Source organism: Notolepis coatsorum (genome assembly GCF_963971535.1).
Source record: "Notolepis coatsorum genome assembly, chromosome: 17".
NCBI lineage: Eukaryota > Metazoa > Chordata > Actinopteri > Aulopiformes > Paralepididae > Notolepis > Notolepis coatsorum.
Genome location: NC_140181.1, coordinates 108,109,671 through 108,127,170, shown reverse-complemented (window position 1 = coordinate 108,127,170; position 17,500 = coordinate 108,109,671). Strand labels below are relative to the sequence as shown.

The 17,500-nt window shown below is 46.8% G+C and overlaps 1 protein-coding gene across 1 annotated transcript in view; it reads right to left on the bottom strand.

Moving 5' to 3' along the window:
- cdh26.1 (cadherin 26, tandem duplicate 1) overlaps positions 1-17,500 on the bottom strand; it is a gene marked incomplete at its 5' end in the record, with an annotated part of 56,330 nt that overhangs the window by 2,542 nt on the left and 36,288 nt on the right. The window contains 3 exons of the mRNA XM_084333622.1: positions 50-88; positions 10,710-10,805; positions 16,180-16,245. Of these exons, the coding sequence (XP_084189748.1) occupies positions 50-88; positions 10,710-10,805; positions 16,180-16,245 (201 nt within the window). The remainder of the gene's footprint in view (positions 1-49; positions 89-10,709; positions 10,806-16,179; positions 16,246-17,500) is intronic.

Below are 17,500 nucleotides of genomic sequence, written 5' to 3'. Positions count from 1 at the left end.
GAAATGTGCTATATACATTTAAGAAATTATTATTATTGTCATCACTTACCCTGCTACTGGCCATTCTGCTGTTCCATGTTGTTGAGTACTAAAAGTCAGAAAAAGAGCACATACAGAATGTATAGATATATTTTTAATAAAGACGTTATAAAGGCTACACGGTTATTATAGTTAAATAAACGCTAAAACTAGGTGTGAACATTTTTAGATGATCTGAAATAAAATTTAAAACTAGACATTAGAACAAAAAGGAAAAATTTACTGAAAGTATATTGTGTACTTACTGTACACAACTAACTGAAATAAAAGAATACCCCCATATACCCCCATATTATATAATAATAAACAAAAATAACGAAAACTAATACTGAAACTAATAAAAAACACAACAATTTGAAACGATAAAAACAAACCCACTCCCAACATTTTTAAACTGAATAAAGAAAATGTATAATGAAAAATACAAAACTATAATAACCCCAGAAAAAACGACCCCACTCTTAAAAGATGTGTACAAATAACACAGGACGTGTTCTCCCTAACTGAGTATGTGCAGATGTGTTTAATGACGAGGAAATTCACGAGAATGTACGAGAACGAGGTCCATTGTATAGTAAGAGTGCACAGTGTCAATCTCTCTCTATTTGGTCACAGATACATTTGTCACTGCCTCCCCCCCCCTCAGGTATGGAGTTCAGGTGTGCTGCTCTCAGCGGAGCAGCTGATTGATGTCTGTGGGCCAATTACGTCACTGATATAACCCCGCCTCAGATGTCATGATGCTGCCAGATTGTAACATACGGTTATTCTATAACCATAGTTATATGAGTATAGCGAGCGCTCTGCTCGTAGTGGAACTGTCCCTTTATCCAGTCTAATAATGAATACTTTTCTCCACATGCACACACCCATCAGCCTGGCCACACCCACATCCGCTCCTCTACATAAGTGAGGCCAACGTGGCCACACCATCAGCTCCTTCCCAAGTCTTTCACCACCGAAGGCAAAGACCACAGGGTCCTCAGTGAGTCAGAGCAGAGCGCTCGCTATACTCATAGAACTATGGTTATAGAATAACCGTATGTTATATATCGTATAGCTTACGCTCTGCTCGTAGTGGAACACAGGAGCTGAGCAGAGCGGTAGCTCGACAGATGTACCCGCTGAGGCCCCCCACAACCATCAGAACCGGGGAGGACCTGAGCCCCCTGGACCCCCCTAGCGGAGGACGGAATCGGATCCGACTGTGCCAAGAGGGTTTAGCACCTCAAAACGCACAGGGTGAGCAGACCGTGGGACTTACCTTCACTCAGAAGGACCTGCAACCACTCAGGCGCGCATCCCACATGCCACCAGGGAACGGACAGGAAGCAAAAACACCTCTGTCACAGCCCCCAACATCACAGGGTCGAAGGTCAAGAACCCAACCCCGTGGCAAGGCTGTAGCAGCGGAGCGCGGAGGAGGTCCCAGCCGTAGGACAACCTGAGGGCCAGGACCCCCCGAAAAAAGGGGCCTGGCGAGGCCAACGAGGCCGCAGCATCGGGGCCCCACCAGACGGTCACTGGTGACATTACCCCCCACATCGCCAGCGTATCGGACAGGGCCCAAATCAAGAGCAGGCCCTTCCCCCCTGGCACGCCGCTCTGAAGCACTCTAGCTTACCGCACCTGGTATTCCCAGGGGGTCTCCCATCCAAGAACTAACCAGGGCCGAACCTGCTTAGTTTCCGAGATCTGACGAAATCGGGCGTGTCCAGGTTGGCATGGCCGTAAGCCCCAAGAGGCTACCCCCCCACAACACTGCAGGGCCAGACGGCGCGCCGGGGAGACAACCCCCAAGGGGGTTGATCCCTCAATCCAGGCAACAGGCCAGAACTCGACCTGTGCCTGGAGCACTGCGGACTAGACAGGCGCCTAAGGGGTCTACTGCGAGAACAGTACCCGGCGGAAGGGGTGTTCGGTATGCTGTGCACCATGTCATGACCTCCACAAACCCGACCCCTCCAGCGGGGTCGAGGTACAAAGGAGAGGCTGACGCAATTGGCAGACGTCATGAAAGATGCGAGGGCATACTCAGCCCTATAGCCCGGCCTCAACCCGAGAGTCGACTCTGCTACCAACACATCGGAGAACCAACCACCTCCCTATGTTTAGTTTAACAGGAGGCGGTTGTTCCCTTAACCCACCAAGAAAACTTAGAAACATAACTGCATGTATACACAGGCTATACAAGCAGTACAAGTGTTTCAGTTTTCAAAGGGTTAACCCAGGCCAACAGGTCGACGAGAACAAGTCCGGACCTGGGCCTGGCGGACCGGGACCTACACAGGGATGCCTAGAGGGGCTGACAGCAACCATCCCGACAGCCCCCTCCCATCCCCGACCAGGCCCCCTAACATAGTGCAAGGTACAACACAGTATGGACCAAGCACATCACTGTTATGGGCAACTCGTAATGGCATACATATGACACACACATCCACAACATCAATCCCTGCGAAGCCCGGACCGACCCGGCATTTCCCCCCCAGAAAAGCACAAAGTCCTTTGGGGTACCAGAACAGCAGATCTGCGCCCCGGCGGATAACGGGTTAACTGACCTGGTCCGGCGCCACCAGAACCAGTCCTGCGTCCTAGTCACGCCGCCATCCACAGTCCTAAGAGGGGGGTAGGTACGCGTGTCGATCTAAAACATCACAGAGGGCGCCACCAAGATGGACAGTACGTGAATGTGCTGCTCCTGGTCGCCCACCTCATGGGCGTGAGACCCCTCCGCCAATGTAATGATCTACCCCGGCATCTCCCCCCGGAGATGCACGTGAGTCATCGAGTCTAACCTAGTGCACTGGCGCTCGGTAGAGATAAAAATCTCCTTCCCAGTCGCCTGCATAAAAAACGCTGTTTCTATGAATTGGGCAACCAAGGCGCGCCGGCCCATAACGTGGTTCCACATTGGAAGCACCCAGGGCCAGCGCTATATGCACGTCAAGAACCCGAAATAATCAATGGTGAATTCTAATAAGAAACACCAGATAACGTTCCCTTCATGCCGTCTGGGACGAGCAGCAGGAAGCCGGTCAATAAGACACAGACACAGGTCTTATATGACGCGTCTGAGGGCAACCCCGTCAATTCTTCTCCTTACATAAGAGGGGAAGACAGAAGTTCCCCCAGAGAGACCTCTACGTGAGTAACAATTAAAAAAGATACATGTAATAATAATTGGGCCAAGTGACCAACGGCCCAATACACACTGTAATGGAGAGCAGAGCAGAAAACGAACAGTTTTCGAATGCATCGCATCATCCAACTTTGACAAAGACAGCGGTCTGCAGCACAGATCCTGTAACCTCACGGATGTCTCCTGGCCAATAGGAAAACGCGCCCCGGTGACGTATTCCATGACCGGGGGGAAATCCTGTGACCCACCCATCCTAACAGGGAGTGGAACCAGGGAACCCCCCCCCCCCCCCCTTCCCCCTCCCTGTGACGCACTGCCCCTCAGCCGACAGGGAGACTGACAGGCAGGAGGTCCCACCTCCAGGCCAATCAGTAAAGGGGGGGGGGGGATTAGTCCACCCCTTATGACCCCTCACCCCTGATACGATGCAACAACAAAGCAGAGCCATGACACCAGTCGTAGCGCGCTACATGAAAGCGCATTATACCTGTTAGGGTAACAGCTTCACATCCTGCACGCCAGCCCCAGATGATAACCTCATCTGTGCAAAAACTGGCTTTATACATGGCTTCAGGCTCATGTGCGAACTTGCCACCTGAATTTTTTACACCTTTACCCTAAAGTAAGAAAAACACAGACCAAAGAGAGGGGCCAAAGGCCTTGGTACAAGAGCTACACATGTAAACTTCTGTAGGCCAACACCTAACCCAGTTGCGGACTCAATGTCACGTTTACTTAAACATGAAAACACGATACACACAACCCTCTTTCATAATAAAAAAGGGCAAAAAGTTCACTCTCACTACTGCAAGAGGAATGCCGTTTTTTATGATGAGAGAAGACATAAGTCCTCGATCAAGTGCTGGTCACAGGCCTTGCTAAGTCTACATAACAGCGACCAAACAATCTTCAGAGAAAACTGCCTCTCTCTAAGCAAGAGCACAACCCCAGCAGTAGCTGAGGGATTACACCGTATCCCCAAAAATATAGTGAATCAACACACATTTTGTAAACATAATCATATTTGATGGGAGGAGGGGGGGGGGGGCCGGTGGCCAGGGGAAAACCGGGGAATAATTTTACCCATCCCCGGGCCCTCACCACCTCACCCCTGATACAACGCCAAATGAAAAAACAGCCGTGATACCAGGCGCATGGCGCGCCAGATGAAGCACATACTTCTACCTGTAGAGTAAAAACTTTACATCATGCACGCCAGCCACAGCCGATAACCTCGTTTGAAAACAGCTCTGCTTATGTGTGAAAACTTGCCACTCGTTATTTTTATCATTAGCCTACCCTTAAGTAAGAATAACAAGCTAAGAGAGGGACTCAGGCCCTCGATCATATGCCACTATGTACAGCGTTGTAGGGTAACACCCAGCCAGTTGTGGACTCAGCCACGTTGTCTAAACGTTACATGAACACTTTGGTTGAGCTTATAGGACTAGATATTACAATCCCTTAGATAATCAGCACTTTTTTGAATGGGGTAGTGGTAAAAGCTTCACTGGGGTCTTCAGGTGGGCACCCTCCTTCATTGGTGTTTCGTTGACAGGCCCACGACACCTCCGAAGGGCTCAACGGCAACACCTGGCGTCCCAGGTGTGCCCCCCTCTGCTTTTACCCCTCGATGCTCTTCTTTCAGCTCCAAAGAAGGTTGCAAGTGACTTGGTTCCAAGTTCTCTGATGTGCTTGAATTACTTTCAGCCGGGGTACTGATGCTCGGTGGACTGTGGGTTAAATCCTGCCGCTGAGCTTCACTCGCCTGACTTGACCTTTCTCTCAGAAGATAATGGTCAATGCGAGATCCCGGCCTCACTTTCTTCAAGCACTTCATCCGGCCTTGATGTATTCGTAGGCCTCTGATGGATGTTACCTTGGACCAGCCACAGCTACATACTCTGTGCTCCTGTCCTTCAGTTGATGTGCCGATTATCTGGTTCGTCGTCGTTCCAGGGTCAGTTACCGGGTGGTCAGCCGATGAGTCATCTTCCGCCCCCGCTCTCGCAGACTCTAGGGGTGTTTTTCTCTTTAGACTTTTCGTAGCAATGAGGGGTGGCTTTTGTGCACTTAATTAAGCGACGGAGCCTGCCATCATGGATAGCTAGTCCATGACAGCCCCGTTGGGGTCTTTCCTTCCTGTCAGCTGTCTTTCCAAGCCGTCACATGGTCTTTCCCTTGTTGTCAGCTGCACTTTCACAGCAGTCACTGGATTTCTCCAGTTTATCAGTTGAGCTTATAGGACTAGATATTACAATCCCTTAGATAATCAGCACTTTTTTGAATGGGGTAGTGGTAAAAGCTTCACTGGGGTCTTCAGGTGGGCACCCTCCTTCATTGGTGTTTCGTTGACAGGCCCACGACACCTCCGAAGGGCTCAACGGCAACACCTGGCGTCCCAGGTGTGCCCCCCTCTGCTTTTACCCCTCGATGCTCTTCTTTCAGCTCCAAAGAAGGTTGCAAGTGACTTGGTTCCAAGTTCTCTGATGTGCTTGAATTACTTTCAGCCGGGGTACTGATGCTCGGTGGACTGTGGGTTAAATCCTGCCGCTGAGCTTCACTCGCCTGACTTGACCTTTCTCTCAGAAGATAATGGTCAATGCGAGATCCCGGCCTCACTTTCTTCAAGCACTTCATCCGGCCTTGATGTATTCGTAGGCCTCTGATGGATGTTACCTTGGACCAGCCACAGCTACATACTCTGTGCTCCTGTCCTTCAGTTGATGTGCCGATTATCTGGTTCGTCGTCGTTCCAGGGTCAGTTACCGGGTGGTCAGCCGATGAGTCATCTTCCGCCCCCGCTCTCGCAGACTCTAGGGGTGTTTTTCTCTTTAGACTTTTCGTAGCAATGAGGGGTGGCTTTTGTGCACTTAATTAAGCGACGGAGCCTGCCATCATGGATAGCTAGTCCATGACAGCCCCGTTGGGGTCTTTCCTTCCTGTCAGCTGTCTTTCCAAGCCGTCACATGGTCTTTCCCTTGTTGTCAGCTGCACTTTCACAGCAGTCACTGGATTTCTCCAGTTTATCAGTTGAGCTTATAGGACTAGATATTACAATCCCTTAGATAATCAGCACTTTTTTGAATGGGGTAGTGGTAAAAGCTTCACTGGGGTCTTCAGGTGGGCACCCTCCTTCATTGGTGTTTCGTTGACAGGCCCACGACACCTCCGAAGGGCTCAACGGCAACACCTGGCGTCCCAGGTGTGCCCCCCTCTGCTTTTACCCCTCGATGCTCTTCTTTCAGCTCCAAAGAAGGTTGCAAGTGACTTGGTTCCAAGTTCTCTGATGTGCTTGAATTACTTTCAGCCGGGGTACTGATGCTCGGTGGACTGTGGGTTAAATCCTGCCGCTGAGCTTCACTCGCCTGACTTGACCTTTCTCTCAGAAGATAATGGTCAATGCGAGATCCCGGCCTCACTTTCTTCAAGCACTTCATCCGGCCTTGATGTATTCGTAGGCCTCTGATGGATGTTACCTTGGACCAGCCACAGCTACATACTCTGTGCTCCTGTCCTTCAGTTGATGTGCCGATTATCTGGTTCGTCGTCGTTCCAGGGTCAGTTACCGGGTGGTCAGCCGATGAGTCATCTTCCGCCCCCGCTCTCGCAGACTCTAGGGGTGTTTTTCTCTTTAGACTTTTCGTAGCAATGAGGGGTGGCTTTTGTGCACTTAATTAAGCGACGGAGCCTGCCATCATGGATAGCTAGTCCATGACAGCCCCGTTGGGGTCTTTCCTTCCTGTCAGCTGTCTTTCCAAGCCGTCACATGGTCTTTCCCTTGTTGTCAGCTGCACTTTCACAGCAGTCACTGGATTTCTCCAGTTTATCAGTTGAGCTTATAGGACTAGATATTACAATCCCTTAGATAATCAGCACTTTTTTGAATGGGGTAGTGGTAAAAGCTTCACTGGGGTCTTCAGGTGGGCACCCTCCTTCATTGGTGTTTCGTTGACAGGCCCACGACACCTCCGAAGGGCTCAACGGCAACACCTGGCGTCCCAGGTGTGCCCCCCTCTGCTTTTACCCCTCGATGCTCTTCTTTCAGCTCCAAAGAAGGTTGCAAGTGACTTGGTTCCAAGTTCTCTGATGTGCTTGAATTACTTTCAGCCGGGGTACTGATGCTCGGTGGACTGTGGGTTAAATCCTGCCGCTGAGCTTCACTCGCCTGACTTGACCTTTCTCTCAGAAGATAATGGTCAATGCGAGATCCCGGCCTCACTTTCTTCAAGCACTTCATCCGGCCTTGATGTATTCGTAGGCCTCTGATGGATGTTACCTTGGACCAGCCACAGCTACATACTCTGTGCTCCTGTCCTTCAGTTGATGTGCCGATTATCTGGTTCGTCGTCGTTCCAGGGTCAGTTACCGGGTGGTCAGCCGATGAGTCATCTTCCGCCCCCGCTCTCGCAGACTCTAGGGGTGTTTTTCTCTTTAGACTTTTCGTAGCAATGAGGGGTGGCTTTTGTGCACTTAATTAAGCGGCGGAGCCTGCCATCATGGATAGCTAGTCCATGACAGCCCCGTTGGGGTCTTTCCTTCCTGTCAGCTGTCTTTCCAAGCCGTCACATGGTCTTTCCCTTGTTGTCAGCTGCACTTTCACAGCAGTCACTGGATTTCTCCAGTTTATCAGTTGAGCTTATAGGACTAGATATTACAATCCCTTAGATAATCAGCACTTTTTTGAATGGGGTAGTGGTAAAAGCTTCACTGGGGTCTTCAGGTGGGCACCCTCCTTCATTGGTGTTTCGTTGACAGGCCCACGACACCTCCGAAGGGCTCAACGGCAACACCTGGCGTCCCAGGTGTGCCCCCCTCTGCTTTTACCCCTCGATGCTCTTCTTTCAGCTCCAAAGAAGGTTGCAAGTGACTTGGTTCCAAGTTCTCTGATGTGCTTGAATTACTTTCAGCCGGGGTACTGATGCTCGGTGGACTGTGGGTTAAATCCTGCCGCTGAGCTTCACTCGCCTGACTTGACCTTTCTCTCAGAAGATAATGGTCAATGCGAGATCTCGGCCTCACTTTCTTCAAGCACTTCATCCGGCCTTGATGTATTCGTAGGCCTCTGATGGATGTTACCTTGGACTCATCATACAACAAAAAACCCAGTTCATTTTTACTCACGTAAAAAACAATGCTGTTTTTAGGTAGGGAGAAGACATAAGCCTTGGCCAATGCTAACCTAAGCTATACAAAGCGACCAAGACAATTTTCACACCACACGTCGTATCTCCAAATTTAGTGAAGTAACATATGTTTTGTTAAACAAAGACATCGTTATTAACCAAAAACATTCAGGAGGGGGAGGAAGGAAGAGTGGAGCAATGTCCTACGGACATCTTACCTGCACCTACGTACGCAGGACGAAAGGCCGCAACACAGGTTGGTCTACCATGTTGACGAGGCCTCTCGCTGGCAAGGCCAGAAGAGGCTATGGCTGGAGCCTCGCTCCGGCGTGACGCCCCCCTCCTGCAGCTGGTCATGGCGCAGGCCCGACGACATCTTCTGCCAGAGATGACGTCGTAGTCAGAGTGCCAGGGCCTGCTATCCTCACGGCTAGCGCCAATGGTTGTAGCATAAGTTAAACAGCTAACTCCAGGCTAACTGATAGCATCAAGCTAACGTTTCTAGCCGAGCGTAGCCGCCAGCTAATGCAGTGGCAAGCTAAGCGGCTACTACTGAAGCTGTACAACGTGAGAATAGCAATACAGGCCAACACTTCAGACAGCTGCTGTCTTTTCCTCTTCTTATCCGAAGAAAAAAGAAAAAAGGCAACACACGTCCCTCACACAGAACGGCGTTTACCAAACACAGCGGCATCGGTAGCAATAAGCCCCTCGTTGTATGCAGGCTGCAGCCGACCTGAGCTCTGAGATATTCTCATAATGAAACACCAAGCTCACCCCCCTCGCGCCGGGTGTTTTTCGTCTTTAAAAGTGGGGCCAGCGCGGCGGCAGAGGGTATCCGTTAGTCCAGAGACCCGGGGAATTGAACCGCAGATTCGGAATCACGGTCCCAGGAAAACAAAGCTACGACTTCACTGAGGAGGAGCTTATGTTATCGTGGGGCATCAGACTAGAACCCCCTCCAAGCCGCTAAGGGGCAGCGAAAAGGATTCTAGCCTGGAGCCGACCTTCGCAAGCCGTGCAGTCGTCCCCCCACAACTGACACACCTGGCGCTCGCGTCGCAAAAAACATCACCCGCCCACAGCCAACCGCCTCCCGAAGCATAGTATCCAGCTGCAGAGCCGGAGACAATGCCGGTGGGGAGTGCTCAGCGACGCACAGGGGTGCAGTCGTGCACACACGCGGTTACACGGCGTGTTATTAGTAGGTCACTCAGGGCAGAAGTGCGCGCAATGATAAGTACCCGGCACTTCTCACCGAGACTTTGCATAATAATAGGATACCTACGAGAAGGTGGGCGGCTGCTTGATCTCCATTGTTATGAATAATAATCATCTGTTCTGTGCGCAACTGAGGGAACATGTATGCGCGTGCGCGTGCGCGGGAGCGCGCGTGCACGGGAGCGCACGTGCGCGCGTGCACGGGAGCGCACGTGCGCGTGGCGTGTCACCAGTTCCCATATTACGACTGCACCACTGGCGACGCACGCCCCTAATGCGAAGCGCCGGTGCAAGTCAGAATGATCATCATCTTCTAGACACTCCGGTGGCGAAGACATTATCGCTTTATTTCCTCGAAAAATCGTGAGAGAGAAAACAAGGATACAATGTCAATGCAGCTCCTGTTCTCATCAACAAACAATTTTGGCACTAAACTCTAAAGTGGTGTGTTACAGACACTTTTTCGGTGGTGAAAATAGGGAAGGAGCTGATGGTGTGGCCACGACCCCGCTTATGTAGTGGAGCGGATGTGGGTGTGGCCAGGCGGATGGGTGTGTGCATGTGGAGAAAATTATTCATTATTAGACTGGATAAAGGGACAGTTCCACTATGAGCAGAGCGTAAGCTATATGATATATAACTTTGTGTTTCCCAGTTAGTTGTGTTATTCTGCACTCGTATAGTGATCTAGTCCGTCGTTCTCTGACCGTGCCTAACACTTTGTTGTCCTCCTTTCCCCGCAGTCCTATACCTGGTCTATACCCACCCTGATCTCTGGCTCTGGATAAACGTGTTCTGACCTCCGCCTGCCTAACAACTCTCCTTGCCTTTTCCCGGAACGTATGAGGACCTGTACCCATTTGACCCCTGCCTGGCTGACTACCCTGTAACCAGTGTATCGACCCCTGGACTGTACGAGAGTTATTGACCCCTGCCTGTCAGACTGTCCTGTCCCGCACACGCTCACTGGACTGTACGAGATTCTCCCCATGTAAATCGACCTTTGCCTGGATACCTGTCTTTACTGTTAAATATTAAATATACCCATACCGGGTTTTAACAAGACCTATCTGCTGTCTTTGTCTGCATATTGGGTTTGTCGTGACAACATTAATACATGCAATATTAAAAGACAAGATTATAAGGCCCCCTGGTGGACGGAAGGGAGAACTGTCACTCACCCTGCCCCGCCCTCCCATGCTCTGCAGAGTTCCCATTGGTGCTGATCTTTGGCGCTGTAGCAGGTCGTGCCTGCCGTCCATCATCTGAGCGCTGAACTGTGGGGAGGGAAAGAGACAGTGGTGAGCTTAGAGAAGAGGATTATATGAACTATGTAGCGTGCAGAGACATTACTCAGAAATATTCATTCGCTTAGTTTGACAGTTATTGAGAGTAAATTTGTTTGAATATGGCGACCAGTGATGTCAGTGGGGACATTGAATCATTGTGTTGTGTTAATATAGCAATATCTTGTCTTATAGTTTATAGTTGCTATTGCATGCACTTATCTGTGTTTCATTACACATAGAGTGCATGCTTACCAACTGTTTGCCTGTTTTATTGCAACACTACTATCACCGACATCTAAGAAGGGAGATCCCCCCTTGAATGGCCCTTCTAAGGTTTCTCTCCTCCACATTGCCTGTGGTGCATTTTTTCCTATTGCTAGGTTTTAGTGAGTTTTGCCTTACCTTCGCGTGGGGTATGTCTGGGAGTGTTGCATTCATTTATTTTACATTTTTTGGACTTCATAGTGTTTTTGTTTTGTTCTTGATTTATTGTGATGTTTCTTCTTGACTTGAAGACTTGTCTGGCCCATGGGGACATTAATGTGTGTTGTCGGGCCTTACAAATAAATTTGATTTGATTTGATTTAGGGACTGTCATTAGCTAAACACAAGCATTCAATGTCCCCGATGACATCACTGGTGGCCATATTCAAACTAATGTCTCAATATCTGTCAAACTAAATGAATGTGTGCAAAACTGTTTGGAGTTTTTGGATTTGTGTGAGATTATGCGCAAAATAAATCAGCATTGTTTTTTTGGGGGGGTGAAGAGCCCCTTTATAGTACAGGACACATACAGACACAGACAGCCTGCAGTCATTTCTTTATAGTACAGGACACATACAGACACAGACAGCCTGCAGTCATTTGCCTTTCTTACTCCAAACATACCGGCTCTGTGAGCAAGGATGTGCATGTTGAGCTAGAGTCTGTATGGCACCAGTATGCTAGTGTGTGAACGCTAGGGAGGACAGAGAATCAAGTGCTACATCTGGATTATGAAAGGACCTTTACACCAAGGGTCTACATCAGTGGCGTTGTTAGCCCTGGGCTTCCGGGGCTTTAGCCCCAGATGTTTTTCTCCTAGCCCCGGAGCTTTAAAAGAAAAAAAAAAAAAAAAAATATATATACATATATATATATTGTTTAGATTATTATAAAAAAAAATTAAGATGGCAGCATCCCCATTGTCTGTGCTGAATGTTTGTTAGTGTTTGGTATTCTTTGTTGGTTTTTAGTACTTTTAAACATCAATTTTTAGTAAGTAGTAGTTTTCATTTGATCCTATAATTTTTTCATTCACCCATTTGTGGAATTTTTTTTTAGTGTCCTGAAAGGCGCCTTACAAATAAAATGCATTATTATTATTATCATCCAGGAGGGAAAAAACACTTTGGATAGTAGGGACTGCATCTCTGCCTGTCCTGGTCAGGAAACACTTTGCAACTGAGATCTCCTCTGGCAGTAGTTGGATATTGTAATGTGTGGCGAGGGGTTGCAGCAATTCCACTGTGAGAAAGTGGTCTGAGGCTGGATAACATGCCTGTATGCCTCTCATAAGTTGTTCTCTAACTCATGAGAACCTGCTCTCAAGCTCTTGCAGCATTCTGTCGACGACTGGATAGAACAGTCTCTGTCTCAGCTGATCTCCTGAGCTGAGGTCTGAGCTTGTGCCACACAAGATGACTCAACTACATACTCGTCCATCCTTTTCTGCTTCCTCCTTTGGCTGGTAGTATGTTCCTCAATCCCAAGGCCATTACATATGGCCTTTGTCCTGTCATACATGTCCACTGCCATCTCTGAGGTGCGATAACCTTTGAGTGTGTCCTGCACTGTGCTTTTAAATAGTACAGATATGTATTGAAGATGTGCACTTTAACGCAGCAGCACCTGGAGCTATCCATACCCATGTCCAGTGTCCACTGACAAAGACATGCTCATGATACTGTGATAAACTATAATAAGCTTTAATCGAACCCTGGTTCATTTCCTCGGATTGTCCGGTTGGTTTGGGGTGGTGTGAAAGCTCATTCACTCTTGCAAGTGAACCCTGCTGCGGTTCATTTGAGATGTGAATGCAAAGCGGACCAAAGGCAGGAAAATACCCAAAAATCTAATATCTTTTTATGAAAAGACTGAAACATAATGTATATAATGAAACACACAATAGCTACAGTTTTTTTTTCGATTGCTTAAGCACAATTTTTAAAACAGGGCCCGGTGTTTCAAAACACACACAATTAGCACAACTACACACACGATTATCAGGACACCTCAGATCCTTTGCTAAATTAAACACTCTTGTCAAAACTATACACTAATTTATAAAAACTCACTCATAAATTCACCAAACACTACACAAGACCAATCCTGTAGACTGATGAAAATATAATTTATTTATCTCCATATACCAAAATCAATGATGCAGATGCAGACTGATGAAAAAAAAAATTTCTCTCCATATACCCAAATCAATGATGCAGACTGATGAACATATACATGTTCTCTCCATATAACAAAACCAGTCAACATTTCAACATGGAGAATCACAACAAAACATGTCCCAGTTTTCATGCTACTACAGTGCTCAGCAAATATCAGACAAACATAAAATACTGTATCCAGTACAGGTTAAAATGACAGTAAAACAAAAACAAAAATAGAAAACATTTAAATAGAGTACAGAAAATACTAGACATTATCTCTTTGCCTAGCTGGATCTGGCAAGATAATTTTTTGTTGTGATTCTCCATGTTGACATGTTAACTGATTTGGGTATATGGAGAGAAAATGTATATTTTCATCACTCTGCATCATTGGTTGTCTTGTGTAGTGTTTGGTGAATGTATATTTTCACGTTTTCTGTTTACAGTACTTCACTCTCCTTCCATTTTGGTTGAAGACAGGTGAACTCACCTGCTGCATTTTTATAGTGCTTAAACCTGATTGGTGTATCTACAATTAAGCAATGGTGTGTTTGTGCATCTGATGGCTGTGTTTAACCAATTGGCGTGTGGTAATTTGACATTGTGTGTCTAATGTAATGCAAGTGTGTTTAGTGTTTTGCAAATCACTGTGTGTATTGTTTTGCAAAAAGTGTGAGGCTGACTTTGTGCTTATAGGGTGCACATCTGGGCCTATGTTTTGCTCCTTGAGTATAAGGTTTTGATAATTGTGTAATACTTTTGATTTGAGTGTTTATGCAATCGAAGAAAACTGTAAACTGTAAAAAAAAAAACAATATAGAAACAGAAAGTCATTCAATGAAACATTTAAAATAATTAAAAACAATTGCCGACTGTGGTGAAGTGGTTTGCTATTAACAAATTCATTCATTCATTGAGTTTTAAAGTGCATCGCAAAACATTCCATGTTTCTGGGGCACAGAATCTAAAAGCAGATTTTCCTAATTCAGTGTGAACTCTAGGCACGTTAAGTGTATAATCACCAGAGTGAGTGTGATGAGGTCCAGAGCTCCAATCAGTACGTTTTTATCACGTACCTGTGAAGCACTTTGGTTTGGCTTTAGTCATTTGTGAATGTGCTATAGAAATAAAGATGACTTGACTTGACTTGACTTGACTTGAGTAAAAATACTTAGTTACTTTCCACCACTGGTGCTGCAGCAGGCAGTTTACCAGCCCGGCAGAAACAGTAGTAAATCAAGCAACGCCGGGTTCCCACAGACTCCCAGAGGCAACAGCAGCTGGTCCTGCTAACCGTCTGTTGACAGTGAACCTGACGCCCTCTGTGCCTCCCCTCTCTCTGTCTCCCCCTCTCTCTGTGCCTCCCCTCTCTCTGTCTCCCCCTCTCTCTGTGCCTCCCCTCTCTCTGTCTCCCCTCTCTCTGTCTCCCCCTCCAGCGGTCTAAGCTGCAGTTAAGGACCTTTGTCTATCAAGTTGTACGTGTGTTAATTGATTTGTTATCCTTGCTTTTTGCCTCGTATTGTTGTCTTATTGTTATGATTTGATATGCTTATTTTTGTATGTACACTCGACGTGACTGTAATGAGGCAAACCTCAGTTGCCTTTTGAGTTTAAATAATGGTTTGAAATTAAATGAAATGAAGGTCTTTGTGGTTATCAGGCCCTGTAGCCTACTATTTTAATATGTCTATGGTTAAAGAAAATCTAAAAAAGGAATTCTATAGTTCTAAGGCTACTTCAGTTGGTGGGCTGTCTATAGGCTAGCTACTACAGGTACACTAAAAACAATAATACACTGCTTGAGATGTTGCCATGTGTATTTAATAGTTTAAGGTTGCCATGATAATGTTGTTAATACATTTTAGTAGCCTACTGGTACAGCACTCAGTAGGCCTACATGATCACTCTTTTTCATAGCTTGTAAATAGCTTATTTAGTAGCCTGGTGTTGCTGTGATGGAGGAATGTGGTGTTTTTTTTCTTCCAGACAACCTTTATGTGGCTCTTTCAGAAATATCTTTTGTCAATGTGCCTCCTGACTTGGCTAAGTCTGTCAGCCTGAATATGATCATCCATCCATTACGTTTAGCCTGTAAGTGGTGGAATTAAGGGCTGGTGTGTTTATGTGCTTTGATGGGGCGGGGGGGGGGGGGGGGGGGGGGGGAGGGAGGAGTATCTGCAGCCTGGTCCGTCCCTGACTCCACGTCACATTTAAAGAAGCATTTGCACTTAAGCAAAACTCACGTTATTGATATATTTTCTTTTGTCTTTTTCCATATTTGGTATTGTGGCAATCCAAAAGTAACTGAAAGTATCCAGATTACACAATTGTTATATTGTGATACTTAAGTAAGTTATAGAATACAATTTTCAGGTAACTTGTCCAGTAACTGTAACAGAATACAATTATAAAGTAACACTCCCAACCCTGCTCTTAACAAGCTAATTAAGACTACATTAGTGTTACACTGCTGTATATTCCCATCCATGTTACCCTGTAACAAAATACTTTCCAATTCACTTGTTTTTCTACTAAACATTTTGTCCAAAATAATACTAATCCACTCTAACCCACCTTCATTCAACCCATCCCTACATTTCAGGTTTTGTTATACGATTGCGAGCAAAGTCAATAGAATTATCAACTTGCCATTTTCATACAGTATAATGAAATGCTGTTATTACATGTAAATGATTAATGTATAGATTTTCCATACCAGTCACTTCAATCGACGTGTGGTGCCAAAAACCTTTCTGGCTTTGGGGAATAATCATGATTTCCCACCTCTGCCTCTTTAGAACACACCTATACATTTGCATAAATGAAAGTCATAAATATCAGGTCTCGAAGAAACAAGACATGTCTTGTCTCACACAGCAGGTACAGTTTAGAGGGAGTGAGCGAGACAAGACATGAATGCAGAAACCGCTCACCATGTTTTGATGATGTGAGCTTCCGAAGGTCTCTGTGGTCTCCTGGCTGATCATCATTGGAGCCATCTAGTCGGAGAACATGAAACCAAGGGACACAGTTCAAAATGGCACAATCACAAACTCATGTTCAGCATTTAGTACTTTTGTCTACAGACTCGGACGAGGCATTGGACGAACAAAGCGGGAATCTGTTCAAATGGCAGCTTCAGACTTAGATCTGTGTATACATCCTAAATGTGTGACACATACGTACAGGTCGAAAAGTACCTGGCGGAAAAAAACCTAATCTACGAATTCCAATCTGGCTTCAGAACGTCCCACTCCACTGACACATGCCTCCTCTATTTGAACGACCACATCAAACAAGAGGTGGACGCTGGCAAATACTGCGGCATGGTCATGCTGGACCTACAAAAGGCCTTCGACACTGTCAATCACTCCATTCTAATGGACAAGCTAAAAGCAATTGGTTTTGATAGCCTATCAGTGAGCTGGATGCAATCCTACCTGGAGGGGAGAGAACAGATGGTAGAGGTAAACGGTACTCTATCCCCCCCCCTCACAGTGAGCTGTGGTGTTCCACAAGGAAGCATACTAGGACCGCTACTCTTCCTAATTTATGCAAATGACATGTCGTCAGCCTGTGACTGCAACTTGTTCCTGTTTGCGGACGACTCAGCCCTGCTGGTCTCTGACAAGAACAAATTGCAGGTTGAAAAAACCCTCAGCACGGAACTAGGCAAAATCTGCATATGGCTCGCTGATAACAAACTATCATTACACATGGGCAAAACAGAGTCCATTCTCTTCGGTTCAAATAACAAACTCAGCAAGACCGACGGCTTCTCAGTTACAGTGGGTGACAATATTGTCACAAGGAAAGACGAAATTACCTACCTGGGTTCCATCCTAGAGGCAAATCTTTCCTGTGACAAAATGGCATCCAATGTAATAAAAAAAGTCAACCAACGAACTAGATTCTTGTACCGGATCTCCTCTCTGGTAAACAAGAATACCCTGAGGACTCTGGCAGGAGCACTCATTCAAGGGTACTATGACTATGCGTGCACCTCATGGTACCAAAGCACCTCAAAGGCGCTTAAAACAAAATTACAAACATCACAAAACAAACTGGTCAGACTACTACTTGACCTGAACCCCAGAACCCACCTCACCCCTGCCCACTTTGCCAACCTAGGATGGCTTAGAGTAGACGACAGAGTACAGCAACTTGCAATGGGCCTGGTCTACAAGATACACTATACGACCGGGGTGCCCATGTACATGTCAAAATACTTCCCAAAGGTCAGTGAATACCACA